Source organism: Mauremys reevesii, linkage group 8, assembly GCF_016161935.1.
Source record: "Mauremys reevesii isolate NIE-2019 linkage group 8, ASM1616193v1, whole genome shotgun sequence".
Classification (NCBI taxonomy): Eukaryota; Metazoa; Chordata; order Testudines; family Geoemydidae; genus Mauremys; species Mauremys reevesii.
The window spans coordinates 78,100,165-78,116,784 of record NC_052630.1 but is presented as its reverse complement, the minus strand read 5'-3'; the positions used below and the strand labels follow the sequence as shown (position 1 = coordinate 78,116,784).

The 16,620-nt window shown below is 37.7% G+C and overlaps 1 protein-coding gene across 5 annotated transcripts in view; it reads left to right on the top strand.

Annotated features, from left to right (window-relative positions):
• PKN2 (protein kinase N2) overlaps positions 1-16,620 on the top strand; it is a 130,949-nt gene that overhangs the window by 9,930 nt on the left and 104,399 nt on the right. The window contains exon 1 of one of the 5 annotated variants that reach the window (XM_039484121.1): positions 13,644-13,703. The exons of the other annotated variants lie outside the window; for them this stretch is intronic. Within the exon in view, the coding sequence (XP_039340055.1) occupies positions 13,695-13,703 (9 nt within the window). The 5' untranslated portion in view covers positions 13,644-13,694. Of the gene's footprint in view, positions 1-13,643; positions 13,704-16,620 lie in introns of those variants that run through there. 5 annotated transcript variants of the gene reach the window in all.

Below are 16,620 nucleotides of genomic sequence, written 5' to 3'. Positions count from 1 at the left end.
CTTCTGTATTTTCTACCCTACTAGTAATAATATTTAATATGTACCAATATATGTAAATCTCGCTGTCAATACAGGAAACTTACAATATTAACAAGGAAATCCAAATGAAGTTTAAATTTATTATTCTGTCAACTCTGCAAAATATAGAACCATCGTATCAGAAAGTTATATAATTTATTTTTACAGTGGCATGGATTAGTTTTATATCCCCTTTTCCTGTCATTTTATATTATTCACTTAAACTATGGTTTATTAGATTTCTACTTCTTTTTTTAAAAATTGCATATCAGAATTTTGAATTTACCACTCTTCTTATTTAAAATAAGACTTAATGAGATGTATTAAATCATGTACATTAAAGTTTTTTGTTTGAGATGGTTCCAGTATAAGGCACTTAACTGTAGTTCACAACAGGAGTGCACAGTTGCGCTCACGTTTCTTTAATTCACTGGCACATTTTTTACCTACAAGTAACATCTAAAACTACAGTAGTTTTAGATATGGGTTTGAGAATTTATTTTCACTTTTACTTTATGTATTTGACAGAACTTTGCCTAGTCAGTTTTCCCTAGATAGTCAAGACAGTCTCCTTTTGTTCATGTGGGTCTTTTGGCAAGAAAACTTGAGAGCCGGTGTACTAGCTGAAACTATTTCTAACTCATTTTTGTGAAATTGACAGATTTTAGGTTGAAGGTCCCATACAGTGACCACTCTAAATGTCTCATTCAGTTTCCACTGTAATTTCATTCAGTCTTTAAAGACCATTTTTAAAGCCTTGTGTTTTCATGAGATACATTTCACTGTATTTTAGTCACGTTAGCTTGGGATTCTGCTATGGGGGGTAAGGAATTGAAGAATGAGAGAACAAGAAACTGTGGCTTCCAGTGTGTATGCTGGTGATCTGGAATTTCCCAGTAACAAAATCTACAACTTTGTTTTCTCTGCCAGTAACATCATTACAAGCTGCGGTAAAATATTTTATATCTATGCTAATGGAGAGTATTAAGAAAATGTTAAAAGAATGCATAGAACCAACTGATCTTATAGTAAAGATTCAAAGCATTACCTAAATCAGGTATAGTCTAAGTAAGTATTTGCTAGAATTCTGTAATTAGAAGGTAATGTTTAGTTGTTGGACAGTACTTCAGTCTTGGCAAAATATGATGAGCATGATAAGGCAAAAACATTCACAAGTAGCTGACAGTACAGTTTACTAGGAACTGATGCAGCAGTTACTGTAGCAAATATGCTTGTTTCAAAATGAACTTGACCTAAAAAGAGAGATTTTGCGAACTTAGACATATTAACTGCACATTCCTTATATAACAAACACAAGGTTTGCCTGTATATCTGATTAAATTGATTTTTTTAAAAGAAATTAAACTTAAAATTTGTTTTGGCTTCCATATGTAAGTAGGAAAATAGATTTGAGTTGGTACCTTAATTTTCTATATCTATCTTCAGTAAAATACAAAAAAAGTTAAGAGTACTGGATTGTTTACAGAATTATTTCCATATCTCATTAATATCTTGCACTTGTCTCTAGGTTGCTGGTTCAGATTTGCCAAAGGTCAGAAATACAGATCAGTAGCTGTCGAATGAAAATATGTTAAATGAGTTTGGTGGTCTGTCAGATTTTTTCATAATAGGTTCTGTTTGGCATCCTTGTTGGCTTATCAGATGACACTGCCAAAGTCATGGAAAATAAACTACCTTTTTACCTCTAGAGACAGTCCCTTCATGTCACATAATTCAGGTACTTCTATAGAGTGATAGGGGTGAGGAAGAATAATCACTTAGGTATAAATCAAGTATTCTAACTCTTTCCTGTTATGCTACATAAACAGTAGTAGTAATTTTGAGAAAAAGAGAGGAGTTACTAAAAGCTTATGCAAAACCTGCTTTTATGACATTCTGTAGATTACATATATAACCTTCATCTATTTCACAACTTAAACAAATATGTTTAAAAAAACCAACCCTCCTTTCCAAATATCTACCATCTGTATCGTAAGCCATCCACATATGCTCCCCTTTTCAGCTTCACAGGGAGGAAGTTATTACAAATAATGTTTTGTGTGTAGTGTTCTGTTTTCTAATTGTAAATTTGACAATTTGTACAAGTGTATAAGTGTTTGTATTTGTATACGTGTTGCTTATTTCAGACTACTGGTGCTTCCTTGAGAGTGGCGAAGCTTAACAGAAGCCATATCGTTAAGAAGTTGTTACAGAGTTGGATAATGAAAATACTTATGCATGTGAATAACTTTATTCATGCATATTAAATTGTATGTATATGAGTAAAGTTACTGATGAGCTAATTGTGTATAGGACCTGGTCCTTAGAGGTTCAGGCTTTGATTTTGCTCTTGAAACCGCTTTCATTGATATTCTAGGATATATTTAGATAATTAAATTTCATATTCATTCAAAATTTTGCCCCAAACAACTATTAGCACTTAACTCAAAAGAACAAACTAGGGCTATGTCTATACTGACAACTGAACGACAAAATTTTTGTCTTTCAGAGGTGTTAAACACACACACACACACACACATGTTTTGCCGACGACAAGCACCGGTGTGAACAGCACTTTGTCGGCTGACAATGCTAACGCTGCTTGTTGGGGATGGAAGTTTTTTGTGAGCAGGAGAGCTGATAAACAGCGGCTACACTGCGCGCCTTTTGCAACATGGCTGTAGCGAGACAGTCCTGTTGCTAAAAGCTGCGTAGTGTAGACGTAACCTAAGTATATTATTGGCAGCAGTTTTTTAATTTAAACTGAGTGGCAAAAAATTAGGACCTAACTCCACCAATGCTACAGGCCATAGCCTAATATGATAAGAAGTCCCGTTTTCTTCAAATTGGGCTGCTAACGTTAGTAAATTATTCACGTTTTTTCACAATTGGGTCTTAAATGTGAACAGGTATAGTTACCTAAATAACTTTATTTATAAACGTCTTTTTCTGGATTATACCTATGGACCTGAGCAGAATAAAGAAAAAAAAATGTTTTTTGTTTTCATAAAAATTTGATTTTGATGAAGTCTTCCAGCCAGCCCTGTTACCTGCTGTATTAATCAGATACTATATTGTCAGCAATCTTTCCAGGCTAAACTTCACAACAGAAACCTTTCATAAGTCATTTTAAATGTTTTAATTTATTGTCATTTTGAGGTAAAGGATATTACCAAGTTAATTTAGATAGAAGTGTGTTTTTATTGTTTGAAATGACACTGAACATTATCATAACAGAATGGCAGAGAAAAATAATCATTTCAGTTAACTTAATGGCACATTGTGTATATCACTTTCCCTGTACAGTTAACTTCTCATATTTGTGTTTATTTTTTCCCACACTTCAACATTGGAGAAGAACACTTAGAAATGAATGTGATGGGGTGTGGTGGGGGTGGAATGGCAAGGGTATCGATGACGTGTGGTGCATGAAAATAATTAATTTATTTTTGAAGTAAGTTTTACAATTTTTTGGTACTGCTATAAAATTATTTTTGTCTTAAGTGAAATGGAATATTGAGTATCTATGTTTTGGATTAGAGCACTGGGCTGGAGCTCAGGAGACCATGGTTCTATTCCTGGCTCTTCCACTGGCCAGCTGGAGCTGGCTGATATTGGGCAGTCACTTCACCTCTCTGCTTCAGTTGGGATGGGGATAATGATACTGACCTCCTTTATTAAGCACTTTGTGATCTACAGATGAAAAGCGCTGTATAAGAACTAAATATTATTTATTACTCAAACTTAGTTAAAATAGTTGGGTGGTTTTTAAAACTGCGCAAGAATCCTAGTTACTCTCTTTTGAACAGTGTACTACTTTCAGAAATTAAACTATAAAAGATTCTGCTCAAATAACTTCTTTGTCTCAGTTGTTCCTACAGAACAAAAAAAACCCCTCACAGCTAAGACTAAAATTGTCCTTGACCATCCTTTTATGTGATAGGTATTGAAGTACCTGTAGAGTTGCCCAGTACTTCTAAGATTCTTGAATAATGTCCCCATAACGTGGGTTTAGGGTAGAATTCCAGCTCTAACTCTAAATTTCTCTGCTTGTGTGGGTTTAAGATACACTTTAATTGGAATTGTTTGTTTTTAACATTTGATTCTTTTTAAACATTTTTAAATGCTGGAAAAAATTCTTAATGGGACAAAAATAATCCTTAAATATGTAGTTTTATTGATGTGTTGATTTTGAGTCACCTTTTGAACTGCTGTCCTGTCAGTTGACCTGTTAACATTATAATTTTTGGCTACCTTTTCTTTTATTCAGCGGCAGTTGGTGCTTCCTGGGTCATTGGATCCAAGACTGTTGCTTTAACTTTTGTTCAGCATCCAGTTACATGGTGATGGGCAATAACAACATAGATATGTATTCACAACATGCATAATAGCTCCTCCATCTGAGCAGTTTTGTATATTGTGAGATTGGGTATCTATTATAGTAGAACTCAAAATACCCTAGTAGAATTCCTTATAAAAGCTAATTGTACATGCACTTCATGTTGGGGGTGAGATGGCTCAAGGGATTAATAGTGGGATAGGCAATCTCCTCTCTAAATCCCCAGCTCAGCAGAGCATATAAATACATGGGTAGGTTCTTTGATGAGTGGGGATGAACTGCTGAATCTGGGCCTAAAATATAATTTCACATCTGCCTCAGGTTCATAGTGACCAAGCATTGTGGACTATATACTGTGGTCTCAGTCTAATTTTTCCCCATCACCAAAACCACTGTTCCACTTGGCACTAGTTGATAGTTCCATGGCTCTTCTTAGCTAAGGTGCCAGTGACTGAATGAGAATAGAGACTAAACTGGACTTTCACCTCTAGGGATGTTTCCTGCAGAACATGAATGAGACATTTGAATAGTGTGTTGAAGCTTTAATAAGCACAGGCAGTAGTATACTACTTTTGGGAATAGTGGGCTTAGTTTCTAATGCAGTTGAGCTAACTTCTTTTATAAGCGTTACATTATCTTTTTAAAAATAATTCCTAGCTTGAGGTTTATATTAATTTCATATGACTGATTTTATAACACTTTGAATAAGTATCAGAGGGGTAGCCGTGTTAGTCTGGATCTGTAAAAGCAACAAAGAATCCTGTGGCACCTTATAGACTAACAGACGTTTTGCAGCATGAGCTTTCGTGGGTGAATACCCACTTCTTCGGATGCAAGTCATAGGACTTGCATCCGAAGAAGTGGGTATTCACCCACGAAAGCTCATGCTGCAAAACGTCTGTTAGTCTATAAGGTGCCACAGGATTCTTTGTTACTTTGAATAAGTGATTAAAAACTGCTTTATTGCGGCATAAGAACTTGAGGCTTCATAAAGCCAACAAAACACTTGGAAGAACATTCCATAGGGACTGGGGGTGGCATAGACTGGCAGGGACATGTAGCAGATGACTTACAAGTTGTCTTCAGTTTCATTTCTTTGAATCAGTGATTGAAAAAATTAATAAAATTTAAGATTGAGAATTTTGCATACACAAAGGTCAGGAAACTTAAATAAGCTTCTCACAGACCACTTATCTCTTCTGCCTTTAACATAGTAATGCCATCCAATAACCATACAAATATGATTAAAGTATTTTAGTATTTGTGGTTGGAAACTATATTAAAGTGTTTTTTAAGGGGAATAGATTTGTTGTATTTTTCATACACATGCTCAGTTATGTGTATCTTAACATGTTTTGATTTCTTTTAAGTGTAATTTGTACTCTGAATTTCTTGTGTTTATAATGTTTACAATAATTAATAACTTTGCTTAGTTGCAACCTAATTTCTTCAAATATGGCCAAACTCCAGATGGATAGTTAATTTGATTTATATACACTATGTATATTTATTAGGAGCAGCATGAGAACATCATCTACAAAAACAAAATAAAACTGGCATGGGAACTAAGGAGGAGGGTATTTATCCCTTTTTAAATGACTGGATTTCAAGTTGGAGTCCATTGAACAATGTGTCATTCAAGAAGTCCCTAAATCTTCTTATATTTTTTTGAAATAGTATGAGAAGAATATCTTATATTCATTTCTGTTACTGATGAGGCTGCTGCTTTATTGAGTGTATACATTTAGACACTCATTTTCTTCACGTTTATGGCTAGGGCCCTACCAAATTTATGGTCCATTTTGATCAATTTCACCATCATAGGAGTTCTAAAATAGTAAATTTCATTATTTCAGCTATTTAAATCTGAAATATGGGTTGTGCCAGTTAGTATGAGAGGAGTATTACTTAATCTTTGTCTGTCTTAATTATGTTGCTGAAGTTAGATGCATGTTCTTATGCCTTGCATTAAGGCCATATGTACACTAGCGGATGTAGATGTAGTTTATTCAAGCAATACTGTGCTTTTGCCTGCATAGCTAATTCCAGCCTATCCTACTTCACCCAGTGGAAAGAGGAAACTGTTTGCCAGTATATAACTGAGTCTACACTAAGGGCTTTTGCCACACAGTTGTCGGTCAGGGATAACACCTCTTCACACTCTCTACTTACTTTATGTTGGCAGAAATTTGTTGTGTGTGTATATGTATATATATGTGTATATGTATGTATATGTGTATATATAGAATAATTAGCTAAAATTCTCTTTTGTCTGAAGTCCAATGGTGTGTGTGGGTTTTTAAGAAATCCTTTACTGTAGATTCTGTTTCATGGAGATAGACAAACTGTTTACCTAATGTCTGAATAAGTACAAATATGAGGATATGATGGTGGCTGGAGCTGGCAAATATGGATCTAATTCATGGCTGCTGTTTGTACTTCTATAGTTTACTGAAGTTTCTACAAAAAACTAATGATCCTCTTGAAGATTTTTTTTAAACCATTTTCTTTGTGAAGAGGTGGTAACAAGGATTATAGATTTCAAATTATGAGTGAACCTTATTTTCTGTGTTGCAGTAACAGTGTTTTTCCTGTTCAAGTTGAAAGGTATTTCTTTTGATAACTCTCTGGCAGCATTTTTTTTGGTGACATGAAAAAGAGTGTAACTGAAACTTAGGTCTAGAGCAGTAAGAGAGGAATTAGTAGTATGCGCATAATCAGGTATACGTGCTTGCATATCATGGCTTCAGAACTGATCACAGAAGAGTTGTGGAGTCTATCTATTAGCATTACAGAAGTGTTTGCAACTGCAGCAAGTTGGAAAGAGTAACTTTTAATTTGGCTTATAAATCAATTGAACAAAAGTAATTGGTGGCAGAATTAAAAAGTGTTGGGCAATGAACCCAAAAATATTGTTCCAACCCTCTAAATATAAGTGCTGATATACCTGTTTAGAAGAGATTTATAGAAGTTGATATTCTGAAGTTTTAAAAAGGTCATGTTTTGCACACTGCCTTTATAGGCATAGGCAATGTATATGAACATTCCAAATGCATATATTATGTACCTGCTAGGTGCTTGTTTGTTAAATTACCAAAGGAAGTCGGTACTGAAACTAATGTGACAGAGATTTGCCTGAGGTGGAAAGATATTTCTGGACTAAGTGATTCAAATAACGCCTCTACATGCAAACAGGTGCAAAGGTATATTGAAGGGTAGGGTGGAGGAATGAAATCTATCAGATCAATAGGCAATTTCTCATTTTAAGGTGTAGTTGTATTCTTGTGTAAATACTACAAAGAATCAAGTAACACAGACCTGAACAAATACAATTGTGTAAATCGTCTATGGGAGTTGTTTGAGAAAGTTACCATTATGTACAAATATTCATAGAGATAATATAGCTCAGATCTTTCAGAAAGTTCCATGTCACAAGTTTCTGTAGGTATGGAAATATAAGGGTATCCAAACAATCTTAATTATGCTGTATACTGACACAACTAAAAAAAAAAAAATCCTCTGATCTACCATTATACATAAAATTGTATGGCTGTTGCATAGTGTCACAACAGGACAGGTAAGGTTGTATGTTAGTTATAACTATGCATTTCTTTAAGATGTGTGGATTGATTTTAATTTGAACTTTAACTCTGAATTTCCTAGGTTTATGCTTGGTTTTGGGATTATAAAACCTACCTGCAACTTTTATACCCAATATTGCTCATATATACTCCACCTTAACTCCTTTTTAACATAGTCTTTGATTATAAAATAGAAGTCCCAGTAATCATGCTGGCTTTTATCGAAGGCAACTTGTCATTTTTTTGGGAGAAACAGTGAGAAATTGAAAGTAGATACCTTCTATTTTGCCTGTATCTAAAATTATTAAGTTATGTGGGAAGTTCTTTAGCACATCAAAACAAAGCTTTGTAATTCAACAGGAATTGTAGTAATATTATGGGGTAGCCCTTGCTTACTATGACCCTTGTATTATAGTTTAAAGTTGACCTATGATTTTTCAGTTTAAAAGCTGATTTTTTCCCAAAGTGTTCTAAAATCCCCATGCATATATATAGATTGTCTTGAAAAATTCTGGTCTTTAGTGGGGCCCAGGGTAGGCTTTTTGTTGTAAACTTGGGATCATCTTATTTAAGGGTTCCAGAGAGAGAGAGCCCGGGGGAGGGGAAAAAGCCTTGTCAGTAAACTTTTCCATTATTATTTTTTGTTTTTGCTCGTACCTATGGCTCAAACTATTGCACTGATTTCCCCCCGCCCCCTTCTCTCAGCCCCAAGTGATATCTGATTGGCTTTGATCACTGCTAGCATCTAGTACTGCTTGCCCAATGTGGCAGAGGGTATTTAAAAAGTTTTGGGTTCACTCTAGCTCTTCAAACTGGCACCTCTAGGATCCACACTACAATGATTTGCACATATGCCCTGAAACTACTGCTCTGTGGTGAGTAACAGTGCATAGTGGCATGCCTGATATCAGTCAGTGGATAGCTATGGGGAAGAAACTAAAAACACTGAATCTGAGCAACTGCCACATACTGTGAGTTCAAGTCCTGTCCTTGGCAGATTTCTGAGATTACTCATTCTGCATTTTGTTTTGAGGGGCTCCGAAGAATCTAGTTCTGTAAAAAGAGGTAATATTTCCTTATCTCACCTATTTGGATCTCTTGCATAGCACACACCAGGAAAAAGAGGTCCCTGAAAAACTCTAGCTGCAGTTGCACATCCTTCAGATGGCAAGTCTGGTAATTTGCTACACCTAACACAGTGAGGGCCTGAGTGTTTAAAGAAGCATGATGGCGTAGTGTAGAATTGTGTTGGACGCAACACAGAAAATAGTAGGCTTTCTTAAGAAGTCAGGCTTCGCATGGTCCCAGTGTCCATTGCCAGTGACCAAGGGAGAGAGTTATATTTATATGGGTATGATACAGTGTGGGAGACATTACAGTAATTCTGTATTTCCAGGTTTTCATAGGTTTGTGTTAAAGCCACCTTCCACATTCTGAAAAGGCATTGAGATAGCAGTGGGCAACATTAAAACTGTGTGTTAGTGAAGCATTTTGGCAATGAATTTTACGTCATTGAGTGAAAGGAAAACTGTCTTGATGAGTGTGCTGTTGAAGCAGAAAAGATGCACAGTAAATAGAACATCAAACTTTTGGAACTGGAAAGAGCTCCTGTTGCCAAACTTCAGGATGGACATTTAGGACCCAAGAAGTCTTTCAGTGTAGACCTTTAAAGTATGTGGGGGGGTTTCCTTATAGGCCTGACTGTTCTTGTAACTTGGGTAGCACTGTTGTCCAAGACAGATCATAAAGATGAAGTATCTGAGCTAATAAGTGGTAAAACATTTTCATCATATTTATCAGTTACTGAATAACAAATATTTTAAATGATTCTTCACTAAAGAAGGCAAACAATCCTGGGTTTCATGTCTACAATATTATAGTATGCTCAGTGGTGGCATGAGTGATTGTATAAGGTACTGATTAGACCAGGGGTAGGCAACCCATGGCACGGATGCCGAAGGCGGCGTACGAGCTGATTTTCAGTGGCACTCCCACTGCCTGGGTCTTGGCCATTGGTCTGGGGGGGGGCTCTGCATTTTATTTGAATGAAGCTTCTTAAACATTTTAAAAACCTTATTTACTTGACATACAACAATAGTTTAGTTATATATTATAGACTTATAGAAAGAGACCTTCGAAGAATGTTAAAATGTATGACTGGCACGCAAAACCTTAAATTAGAGTGAATGAATGAAGACTTGGCACACCACTTCTGAAAGGTTGCCGCCCCCTGGATTAGATGGTGTACAGTACTGGTTGTCATGCTTTAGATCAGGGGTCTCAAACTTGCGGCTTGCTGGCCCCATGCGGCCCGCGGAGCTCTTCCCTGTGGCCCACCAAGCTCCTCATACCCTCCCCCCCAGTTATTCCTGTTATCGCCAAACTCCCCTCACCTCCCCCATGAGTTATTTTGTGTGGCCACTAAGCTCCCTGTGTGCTGCTTCCCAGTGTTTGGGGCCAGGTCTCCCCTGGCCCTGCCTGCCGCCCCCACGTGCCTCCCCCGAGTGTCCCCTGGCCCCCACTTGCTGCCCCCTCACCACCCTGGAGCCTGACTCCGGTCTGTTCTGCCGGCTTCCAGCATCACCTGCTGCCACAGGGTCCTAGTGCCCTTCTCCACTAGGGCCAGGGCAGGCTGCCCTTCCCCTGCCCTTCTGCCCTAATCCTGAGCCTCTCCAATGCCCCAAACCCCTGATCCACAGCCCCACAGCCCTCACCCCTGCACCCCCTCCTATCCCCAAATTCCGTCCCAGAGCCTGCACCCCCACCCCCTCCAACACCCCTGCCCCAGCCCAGAGCCTGCACCCCAGACTCCCTCCCCCACCCAAACTCCTTCCCAGAGCCTTAGGCAGGTGAGGGTAGAGTTGGAGGGGGGGCAGGTTTTGGACACCACCAATATTTCTACAAACCTGCCACCCCTGGAAGAGGTGGAGCAGGGGTGGAGTGGTGGTGCAGCCCAGTGTGTGTGTGGGGGGGGGGGCAGGGACTTTAACAGAAGTAATTCTAACTAAATGCATGTTTTGTCCTTTGAGTGAGGTGCATTATTGAGTGTATATATTTTATTAAAACCGCTTGGAAATGACTTTGTCAAAAAAAAAGAACATTCAGGGAAGAAAAGAGAGTTTTCCAAGACACATGGGAGAATTTATATTTTTTTCACAGAGGTAAAAGATAAAATTCATTGCCTTATTTGTCAGCAAACGATTGCTGTTCCCAAGGAGTATAATGTGCGTTGGCACTACGACACAATGCACCATGAAAAATATGATGCATTCAGCGGAAAAATTTGAGAAGAAAAAGTTCAGCAACTTAAAGCAGCATTTGCCATGCAAAGCAATTTCTTTTGGGGGATTAACAAGTCTAGCGAAGATTCAGTAAGAGCAAGTTTTGTGATAAGCGAAATGATAGCTAAATCAGCGTGACCTTTTACAGAAGGCTTATTCGTAAAAGAATGTCTTATGAAGGCCAATGAAATTTTATGTCCTGATAGGAAAAAAGTTTTTGAAGGCATAAGCTTGTCTGCCAGTACAGTTGCCTGCAGGATAACGGATTTATCTGATAATGTGCAAAAACAATTGATTCAAATGGCAAAAGACTTCGAAGCATTTTCAGTTGCTCTTGATGAGAATACGGATGTATCAGATACCGCACAGTGTGCAGTGTTCATTAGAGGTGTGGATTGCAATTTGAATATAACTGAATAATTGCTAGACTTAATGCCACTGAAGGGTACCACAACGTGACATGACATATTTCAAGGACTGGAGTGCATTGAAAAAGCTGCACTGCCATGGAACAAACTCGTATCTTTGGCTACGGACAGTGCGCCATCAGTGTGCTCTGAAAATGTTGGTGTGGTTGGTTTATTGAAGTCCAAACTGAACAGCCTCAATATACCAGGAATTACCTTCACCAGTATGTATTGTATTTTGCACCAAAAAGCCCTGTGTAGTAAAAGTCTACAAATGAAGGAAGTTATGGATGTAGTTGTTAAAACTGTTAATTTTATATGGGCAGGAGGGCTGAATCACAGACAGTTCACTTCTTTTATAGCAAGTATGGACGGTGAATATGGGGAACTTCTGTATCACACTCAAGTTAGATGGCTGAGTCGTGGAAATGTTTTGAAACATTTGTTTTTGCACTTAGAGAGGAGATTGATTCCTTCATGAAAATTAAAAACAAGGAGGTTCCACTGCTTGCTGATTCCACTTTTATCTGCAACCTTGCTTTTCTAACAGATGTAACTGATCACCTGAATGCCCTGAACTTGAAACTTCAGGGTAGAAAACAGGAGATTTATAACAAAGATGTATGACAGTGTTAAGTCATTCAAAGTCAAGCTTACTTTGTGGGGGAAACAGCTGACTGCTGGCAATTTGGGCCATTTCTTGACTCTGAATTCCTTGGGGAAAGTTGAACCCAAATCTTTGAAAGAATATTCAGAGATCATTTCTAACTTACACAGTTTGATGTGCGGTTTAAAGATTTCAAGGCACTTGAACCACATTTTCAACTTTTTTCCACACCATTTGCTGTTGAAATTGACAATGTTGCAGATGGAGTTAGTGGATCTTCAGTGTGACACGATTTTGAAGCAGAAGTATACAGATGTTGGAATTCCAGAATTCTACAGGTTTCTTTCACAAGAAAGATTTCCCATGTTATTCTCTGCTTCCGCAAGGATAATGGCAATGTTTGGAAGTACATGTATATGTGAACAGTTTTTCTCTTCCCTGAAGATTAACAAATCTGTGTTAAGGTCAAGGCTCAGTGATGAACATTTGAAAGCAACACTGAGATTGGTTTTGTCTCAGGATATCAAACCTAATAATGATGCTCTGGTTGATGCAAAACGCTGCCAGCTAAGTGGCCAAAAATGAAATGACTGTCAAAATTAGCATTGACTTTTCACATTGCAGTTAAAGAAGTTAATACAAAAGTTAATAAATTGACTTTTAATAGCATACTATATTTTAATATTATACTACTATATTAGTCTTTTTTTATTTTTTTTTCTGCCTACCTTCAGGTGCTTCCCGCCGCCAAACAGCTGTTGGTGGCGCTTAGCACTTTCCAAGAGGGAGTGAGGAGGAGCGGGGAGCCGCATGCTCAGGGGAGGAGGTAGAGAAGAGATGGGGCAGGGGTGGGGCCCCATGGAAGGGGTGGAGTGGGTTGGGGGGGGGGGATTATCAGTGATGTGGCCCTCGGGCCAATGCACTAGTCCTCATGTAGCCCTGGTGGTCATTTGAGTTTGAGACCCCTGCTTTAGATGCTTAGCCTGGCCAAAACTCCACAGCATATTGGTACAGAAATGCCTTGTTAATTTCAAGTAAATCTGTTTATTGAAATACTGTTTTTAAGTTTTTGTTTTATTGGCTTCTATTTGGCAAAATATTGGCTTTCTTCCTCCACTCTATGGCCCCAGTCAATCCTGGATCTTTTTTACTTGTCATGATTGTTATCAGTGATGCCATTAGAGTTTTGCAAGTAGGATTTCTTGATTTACGGTCTCTGTTGGCTAGAATGTGGCTTTTAGGTAAGCAGAGCAAAATGATGCTCCGTGTTTTTCATGTCCCACAGTTCTCTACAAACATAATCTACATAGCATCCCCACGAAATGGGTTAGTAATAACATTAACCCCAATTTACAGATGAAGAAACTAAATCACATGGAATATTGGTGGCCAATGAGATTAAAAAATCCTTGATCCCAGTCCTGTGCTCGATCCCCTAGGTGACATCAACTCTCCAAGCCAATGCAGAAGGTAGGTTTTTTTCTTTCTCAGCAAAAGTAATAGATTTTTTAAAAAGTTTTGATAAGATTTGTGGGCTAAATACTAAGGTCACATCCCCTCCCCAAGTTAATGTTAAATTGCTGATGCTCATAATTTATAGTGTGTATCACACATTATAAGATAAAAGCGGTTTATCACTGGTTTAGTTTTTATAAACCTGATAGTGTAAAGAAGTTGCCTAGAAAACTTAAAGAAAATAGCAACTCTGCAGTCTGGCCTTTGCTTATGATTTTAGAAGCACCATATTTAAAACAATCAATAGTCTTTCCAATAGCCTGTTACTTATACTGTATTAATTTCTAACCTTAATTGGAAGTTTTAAAAATGTTGTTTTTTCCATTGACCTGTTTCAGTGAAAGATTTCTCTATAGATTTAGTGTGTGTAAGGTATGACAAAATTATTATTTCCTAGTGATGCTGGATCTCAGATGGATAATAGAAGGAAAAGGCTGAGTAAATTGGGTGTATTTCCTTTAGAAAAGAGATTTATATTCTAGAGTTGTGAGGCTACATTAACTGATATAAGATGCTGCTGACTGCCACCCTTAAATACATGAAGGTGTGTGTAGTGGGGAGGGGGAAAATGCATTAAATTACAGATTCTAGATAAAGTTTTTAGAAAGAAAGGAGCTCGGGAAAAGGCAAGGGGTATGTTTCAGTCAAGTAGTTTATATACTTATTGTTTTATTACTTGACATACATAATTACTGAATGATGTTTAGATCAGTGGTTTTAGAGATGTTCTAAAGTTAGCGGCAGCACGAGAAAAGTAAAGAGTACTGTAAATTGTACATGCCTGACTGCTGCTGTAGCATTCTTGAACTGCTGCCCATTTAGGACTCGACAATCTCCTTTAATGGAGACATGTTTTCTTCAATATTTGAGTTTTATTGCTAATAAGCTAATATGAAGTTAATGTTTTTAATCAAAGAATGACAACTTTTAACACTTTGCAGTTTCAGAATGATTAAAACTTCACTTGCAATCATAATTTGTCAAGAAGATGGCTTCTTCATTTTTATTCCTGACGCTATTCATTAAATTAATCAAATATGACCAGTCCTGGCATCCTGTGTGTCTTTCAGGAAGAGATGGAAGGTTACAGTTTTGGAGCTGTTTTAAAACATACGATACTACTTAATATTAAAACAAAACAAGGTTTATTCCAAAGTTTTGCTGATTACCATATAGTCTGATTGGGAAAAGAAAAATTTTATGTAAGTGAAGGGCAAAGATGCATAGCCAATTCAAGCCCATATAAACAGCATGCAAAATATTTGGCATAAATCATATTAACTGCTTCCTTGATGAGAGTATAGAAGAACTTTAAAATAAATAAATAAGTCAAGGAATCATATTTGAACTAAATCATGTTTGGGGAGTTATATAATCTGAGTCCTAATTTCTCCTATATAGTATTTCCTCTCCAACATACAAGGCTCTTCTTCATGCCAAACATTTGTGGAGAAGGAGGGCCAGGTGCCACTTAATACTGTTCCTGTAATCAACTAAGGGGTTTGCTACATAATGACAGAGGCTCCTTCCTCAGAGGTTGGATCACAATGCACTCTCAGTGCAGCAGTTCTGGAGAAGAGGACCAAACTGGAAATCTAATCCCAACTGTGACAATATACTGCGCTTCTGCCTCAGCATCATGGAGCAAAGCAACCTAACTAAATGACACAGCAAACTCTAAGATCTTGTGGTTGGTATTATGTTATTGGTGGTTGGTATTATTCTTAATCTGGAGGAAAGCCTTTCTGAAAGAGGAATGTTTTGTGGCATTTCTAAAATCAGTCAGAATCTGGATTTGCCTAATTTCTTCTGGAAGTTCATTCTGTACTTAGATCCCCTTAGTCGAAAATGTTCTGTCTCTAGTTCTCATGCAGTTCATGCTGGGTTTTGATCTACATTGGCTCTTAGAGAGAGTAACTGTTTTGGCCATTCATAGATAAAAAATTCATTATTTTTTTTTAAATATTGTTGGGGCTTGATCCATTAATTGCTTTGCTGATTAAGGCCTTCAGTTTACATTGGAAAAAGACTTGGAGCCAGTGGTGGGACTGGGAGCATAGGCTTGGTGTGCTGTGGTATCCTAGACAACAGAGGAGGTGGATAGCCACATTTTGTACTAGCATTTTGTGCACTGTCTTTAGATTCAATTTTGGATACAATTAATTACAGTAGTCCAGTTTGGAGTTGACAAATACATGGATCTCTATGGCCAGGTCCTCTTCCAGGAGAAGGGGTGAAGTTTCTTAGTGAGCTGGAGGTACAAGAAGGTGTTTTTTGATAGGCACCACCTGATCATCCAGTTTGAATGAGTCAGACAGAATCCCATGGCTCTTCCCCACTTTGATGAATGCGGTTTCTCCATTTGAAGGGGGTAGGACAATGTCCTTGCTAGTTCTTCAAAGTAGTCTCTTCCCCCACCCCTCCCTTTCCACCCAGCATCAACTTTGGTCTTGTCTGGGTTCAGCTTGATTTAGCTGTTTTTTCATCCAAGAGCTGGCCTTTAGTTGGCATGATGACATCTTAGTTAATGGCAGGAGTTGCAACAGTGAAGAGTGAGATATAGTCAAAGCGTATTATTGACAGCTGAGCTTTTGGCATAACTGTCTTTCTTTCCCAGTGGTCTCATATAGATATTGACGAAAAGGGGAGCTAGTATGAATGTCGGTGGGTCTCAGCAGATGAAGGCCATTAGAGAAGAGGAGCAGCTAGTTATCACCACTCTGAGCTCTGCTGGAGAAGAGTGACTGCAGCTACTGTTATGCTGTGCCATTTTCTCCTGTTACATCAAGTAGGCAAATTAGCAGTATCTGTTGATTTTACTTTGTCAAAAGCTGCAAGAAATCCAACAGTATGAGCATGGGGACCTTGCCTG